This window comes from Mandrillus leucophaeus, unplaced genomic scaffold (assembly GCF_000951045.1).
Source record: "Mandrillus leucophaeus isolate KB7577 unplaced genomic scaffold, Mleu.le_1.0 Scaffold439, whole genome shotgun sequence".
NCBI lineage: Eukaryota > Metazoa > Chordata > Mammalia > Primates > Cercopithecidae > Mandrillus > Mandrillus leucophaeus.
In genome coordinates, this window is record NW_012104687.1 from 785,974 (window position 1) to 792,079 (window position 6,106).

The 6,106-nt window shown below is 50.0% G+C and overlaps 1 protein-coding gene across 2 annotated transcripts in view; it reads right to left on the reverse strand.

The window, feature by feature from the left end:
• The window catches only part of FBLIM1 (filamin binding LIM protein 1), a 26,843-nt gene that overhangs the window by 5,068 nt on the left and 15,669 nt on the right, over positions 1–6,106 (reverse strand). For both annotated transcript variants that reach the window (XM_011993972.1, XM_011993973.1), the window contains exons 6-7: positions 2,847–3,025; positions 1,423–1,540 (exon numbers count right to left, since the gene is read on the reverse strand). In XM_011993972.1, coding sequence (XP_011849362.1) covers positions 1,423–1,540; positions 2,847–3,025 — 297 coding nt within the window. The remainder of the gene's footprint in view (positions 1–1,422; positions 1,541–2,846; positions 3,026–6,106) is intronic.

Sequence of the window (6,106 nt, forward strand, 5' to 3'; positions counted from 1 at the left end):
CGCCATTGCACTCCAGCCTGGGCAACACGAGTGAAACTCCATTTCAAAAAAAAAAAAAAGGAAAAGGAAAAGACGCTTCCACTTCCTCTGATTCTTCGGGCTTGCTTATGCTACTGTGGATTTTTACAGCTCTTCTCCTCTTTCTGGACTTCTTCTCCCCTCTATCTGGCAAACTCCTCCTCATCCTGCAAGGCCCAGTCAAGCACTGCCTCCTACATGAGTGCCTTCGATTCTACCACCCTGGTTAGACCAGCACTGCCTTCTTTATGCCAATGCTGATTTATTTTTTATTTCATTTTTTTTTTTAAGGTGGGGTTTCACCATGTTGCCCAGGCTGGTCTTGAACTCCTTAGCTCAAGTAATCCACCCATCTCAGCTTCCCAAAGTGCTAGGATTGCAGATGTGAGCCACTGCAACAGGCCCCCAAAGCTGATTTCTACATTCTCTTGCCTGGCACCCGGAAAAGGTACGTGGTGTAGATCTGTCCAGCATCCTCTTCTCCCTTCCTCCGGTTGTAGCAACCCCTCTTTTTTAATGTGGTTCTGCCTCCCTGGCCCCAGGGGTTATCAATCCTAGCACCCAGCCACAGTGACTGGCCCTGAATGGGCATGTGACCCTAGCTGGGGTGATTAGAGGCCTTCTAGGGACAGTCTGGCTTCCCTGGATGTGGTGTGCTCTGTCTTTCCCCTAGGGTTTCTAAGCCGGGGAGATGTAAACCTGGGCCACCTCTGCCCATGCACTGTGCCCCACCTCCCCACAGAGAAGGCCAGCCCACAGGCAGCAAAAATGAAGCAAACACATAAAAAAGGCAGAGCTAAGAGATGGAAAAGAGGCCGGGAGCGTTGGCTCATGCCTGTAATCCCAGCACATTGGGAGGTGGAGTGGACGGATCACCTGAGACCCACCTGGCCAACATGGTGAAACCCCATCTCTACTAAAAATACAAAAACTAGCCAGGTGCGGTGGTGCATGCCTGTAATTCTAGCTACTTGGGAGGCTGAGGCAGGAGAATTGCTGAACCCAGAAGGCGGAGGTTGCAGTGAGCTGAGATCATACCACTTCACTCCAGCCTGGCAACAAAAGTAAGACTATCCCAAAAAAAAAAAAAAGAAGAAAAAAAGAAAGAAAGAAAGATGGAGAGAGTCCTGATACCATCACTCAATACCATCAGTGATCCCACCACCATTAGCCAACAGATTCTCTTTTTGTAGAAAGCAACTTGAGTTTGGTTTCTTATCATTAATGTGAAGAGTTGATAATAGACTATAGTTGTATTTCCAGCATCTTTTGTTTCTCCTACAGGACAGTGAGCAATTTGAGAGTACAGCCCCCACCCTGACCTGTCCCCATGTCCAAGCGACCCAGCCAAGGGCCTGGCAATGCAGCGATGGAATATTATTAAACCACCTGGGCTCTACTCACCTCACACCTATAGCAATTTTCATGGAAGTTTCTTCCCATGCACTCGATTTTGAAGGCATCTTTCCCATCCCGAGGAATGATGGGATTTTCACAGATGCTGCAGACGGGGGCGAATTTCCTAGAAGCAAAGAAACCCATGCTTGGGAGGCGTTCATGCCACAACCACATAAATTAATTAGCTGTCAGAACTCGGGCTGGCTGGTGTTCACCTCCTGAGCAATTTCAGTCCCGTTGCTATGGGACTGCACTAGCAGCTATAAGCAGAGATGTCTATTTCTTCCTGGCAGGAGCAGGTGGAGAGACCTGTGTAATGAGACCTGGTTTCCCAGCATCACTGGAGATTGCCTGAATTGTGAACTGTGTTCAGTGGGGCTGGGACCCATCTCATCTGTCTTTTTTTTTTTTTTTGAGACAGAGTTTTTTGGCTCTTGTCACCCAGGCTGGAGTGCAATGGCACAATCTCTGCTCACTGCAACCTCTGCCTCCCAGGTTCAAGCGAGTCTCCTGCCTCAGCCTCCCAAGCAGCTGGGACTACAGGCAGGCGCTACCATGCCCAGCTAATTTTTGCATTTTTAGTAGCGACAGGGTTTCACCATGTTGGTCAGGCTGGTCTTGAACTCCTGACCTTGTGATCCGCCCACCTTGGCCTCCCAAAGTGCTGGGATTACAGGTGTGAGCCGCCGTGCCCAGCCAGTACTTCTTTCTTAAGAGGCACATCTGTCTCTCCCCTTGAGTGGTGAGCAACTTATGGGCAGGGATTGAGTCCAACAGATGTGTGTCCCCACTGCGTCATTCAGCTCCAAGGGCAGACCCAGAGGTCTGGGGTTTCAGAGCAGGGCCCGAAAGTCAGGTCCTTGGGGATGTGTATACTTACCAAGAGTTTCAATACTTACCTGTGGAGAGACTTTGGGTACTTAGCTGTGTGCCTTGGTTGGTAAAACAGAACCCTTAATAGTACCTGCCTGTGACATTATATATATTTTTTAGTTTTTTGCTTTGTTTTGCTTGGAGTCTAGCTCTGTCACCCAGGCTGGAGTGCAGTGGCACAATCTCAGCTCACTGTAAGCTCCGCCTTCCGGGTTCACGCCATTCTCCTGCCTCGGCCTCCTGAGTAGCTGGGACTACAGGCGCCCGCCACCAGGCCTGGCTAATTTTTTTTGTATTGTTAGTAGAGATGGGGTTTCACTGTGTTAGCTAGGATGGTCTCAATCTCCTGAACTCGTGATCCACCCGCCTCAGTCTCCCAAAGTGCTGGGATTACAGGCATGAGCCACCGTGCCCGGTCCAGCCCTGTAATATTCTTTATAATAAACCAGTAGACAGGAAACTCTGGCCCAGCACCCAGGACTCAGGCTCGGCTCCTTCATCCTGCTTAGATCTCGCCCTGTCCCTGCACCCCACCTGGTGCCAAACCCCTCTCGTACCTGTAGAAGTCATCCAGGCAGTACACCTCGTTCTGGCTGCCCAGGGCAAAGCTCTCATCCCCAATGCACCGGGCGCAGGTCACACACGTGAAGCAGGAGGGGTGGAAGGCCTGGCCCAGGGCCCTGATGATGTGGTCCTGGACCACTTCGCCACACTTGCCGCACTTCTCCAACGTGTCCTGGGACAGAGGCCACTGCCAGAGTCATCCACGGCACACCCACTCCAACCCACAAGGGTCTCTTCTTCTGGGAGGCTGCTCTTGGGGGCCCAGGAATTGGGGAGTACAGGAGAGGCCTGCAGACAACCTGTAACTATCGCCCAAAACCTCCACCATTGCTTATAACAAATTGAGCTTAGCCTTGCATCCTTGGCTTACTGCAAGGAATACTGCCCTGATGCCCTGATGCTATGACTGCATTTCTTGTTACTGGGATATGTTTAAGGTCAAGGTTCACAGAGCTCATAGGAGAAACTTCAGTTAAACCTCAGGGTCAGGAAAAGGAATTCTCAGGAGAATTGGGTGCTTTTATCATATAGACAAGAAGCCTTGAAATTCTTTCCCTTTTCCATTTGGCCACTTGGAAGCTCAGAGCCAAATTCCACATTTCATATTTCGAAACCATTATAGGGCTTTTTTATTGTTATTTGGTTTTTGTTTTGTTTTGGGACAAAGTCTCACTCTGTTACTGAGGCTGGAGTGCAGTGCCCCAATCTCAGCTCACTGCATCCTCTACATGAGGTTCAAGTCATTCTCATGCCTCAGCCTCCTGAGTAGCTGGAACTACAGGTGCATGTTACCACGCCTGGCTAATTTTTTGTATTTTTTGTAGACATGGTGTTCCACTATGTTGGCCAGGCTGGTTTCGAACCCCTGACCTCAAGTGATCGACCTGCCTTAGCCTCCCAAAGTGCTGGGATTACAGGTGTGAGCCTCCCTGTCTGGCCTCCTCACACACGGTGGGTTGTAACATTCCCTTTGATCTCGTCTCATTTTCTATTTTGATTTTCCTTCTGTTTGGATGTCTTTATTTTACATATCATAGTATTATTGCAGTCTTTTACAAATTGTTTTATTGTTGGAAGAACACTTAACATGAGATCTACCTTTTTTTTTTTTTTCTGAGGCGGAGTTTCACTCTTGTCACCCAGGCTGAAGTGCAATGGCGCAATCTTGGCTCACCACAACCTCGCCTCCTGGGTTAAAGCAATTCTCCTGCCTTGGCCTCCCAAATAGCTGGGATTACAGACATGCGCCAACACCCAGGCTAATTTTTTGTATTTTTAGTAGAGACGGGGTTTCTCCATGTTGGCCAGGCTGCTCTTGAACTCCTGACCTCAGGTGATCCGTCTGCCTCGGCCTTCCAAAGTGCTGGGATTACAGGCATGAGCCACTGTGCCCAGGCTTTTTCTTTTTTTTGAGATGGAGTCTTGCTCTGTCGCCCAGACTGGAATGCAGTGGTGCGATCTTAACTCACTGCAGCCTCTGCCTCCTGGGTTCAAGCAATTCTCCTGCCTTAGCCTCCGGAGTAGCTGGGATTACAGGCATGCACCACTGTGCCTGGCTAATTTTTGTATTTTTAGTAGAGACAGGGTTTTTCCATTTTGGTCAGGCTGGTCTTGAACTCCTAATCTCAGGTGATCCGTCTGCCTCGGCCTGGCATGAGCCATGGCACCCAGTCAGTTAATATAATTTTATACGACGCCTTTAAGAAGAAATGTGCCAGGCAAGGTGGCTTATGCCTGTAATCCCTGGACTTTGGGAAGCCAAGGCAGGCGGATCTCCTGAGGTCAGGAGTTCCAGACAAGCCTGGCCAACATGGTAAAAACCCCTGTCTCTATTAAAAATACAAAAAACAAAAAAACAAAAAAACCCAACCGACCAACAAACAAAAAAACCAGCCGGGCATGGTGGTAGGCACCTGTAATCCCAGCTACTTGGGAAGCTGAGGCGGGAGAATCACATGGAATTTTTCAGTGCACCTATATCATTGCGGTCTATAGGTATACATGCATTCTCTTTAAAAACACGTTTTAATAAAAAATCACTATTTTAAAAGAGAGGTGGAGTCTTGCCATGTTGTCCAGGCTGGTCTCGAACTCCTGACCTCAAGTAATCCTCCCACCTCAGCCTCCCGAAGTGCTGTGATTGCAGGTGTGAGCCACCGCGCCTGGCTGGTATATATGCATTCATAGAAGCTGCCTCAAATTCCTCCTGGAATAAGGAGCAATGATAAAGAGACACCTGAGGCAGGGCAGCGGGCCTCCCTCTAGCATTTCCACCTTTTCTCCTGGACATGCTGTCTCTCCTTCCTGGCTGTGCTCCTGTGCATTTTACCTTGACCCCACCTGGACAGATGTAGGGGCATCTCCCACTCCCACCCTCCCTCTCATGGGCACGGCCCTTCTCTCCCCAGCACACTGATCAAGTCTCCCTCTTGGCTGCTTTCAGCTAGACACCCCTCCTCACCCCACCTCCCCCAGTGTCTCACCCCTGAGGGACACTCCCCCATCATGTTGATGGGGTCACAGGGACACAGCAGGGAGGGCCTGGCTCCTCTCTCCTCCCACAGTGCCTCCCTGGTGGTGAGCCTGGGATTGGATTGTTTGGATTGTTTGGATTCTTCTGGACAGTCTCAGCTCCAAATACTCTAACCCCTCAAATTGGCCGTTTTCAAACTTCTATATGCATGAGAATCACCTGAGACACTTGCTCAAAATGCTGATTTCCAGGTGTGGCCTACACACATACCCAGGGGATGTGGCTGTGGGTGGTCGTCACCCTTGACATACCACCACAAACCATCCAAGAGTTAGAAATTCCAGTATGCTGGCATCCCAACTGGCTCTCCCAGATGGCACTTGGTACCCGGAAGCAACACAGATTCCGTGAGCTCAAACATTGGAACCCTGTGGCTCTAGGGGAGATGGTGGCAAGACTGATGGCAGCCTCCAGAGCCACATGGGTGTGAAGTAGAATCCCAGCTGCTTGGCCATCTTATGTGACCTCGTGTGGTAGCTAAGAGATGCCCCCAAAGATATTCAGGTCCTTATCTCTGGACCCCGTGAACGTTACCTTGCCCGGAAAAAGAGGCTTTCAGATGGGATAAGTTAAGGATCTTTTTTTTTTTTGAGACGGAGTCTCACTCTGTCGCCCAGGCTGGAGTGCAGTGGCACGATCTCGGCTCACTACAACCTCCACCTCCCGGGTTCACGCTATTCTCCTGCCTCAGCCTCCCGAGTAGCTGGGACTACAGGCGCC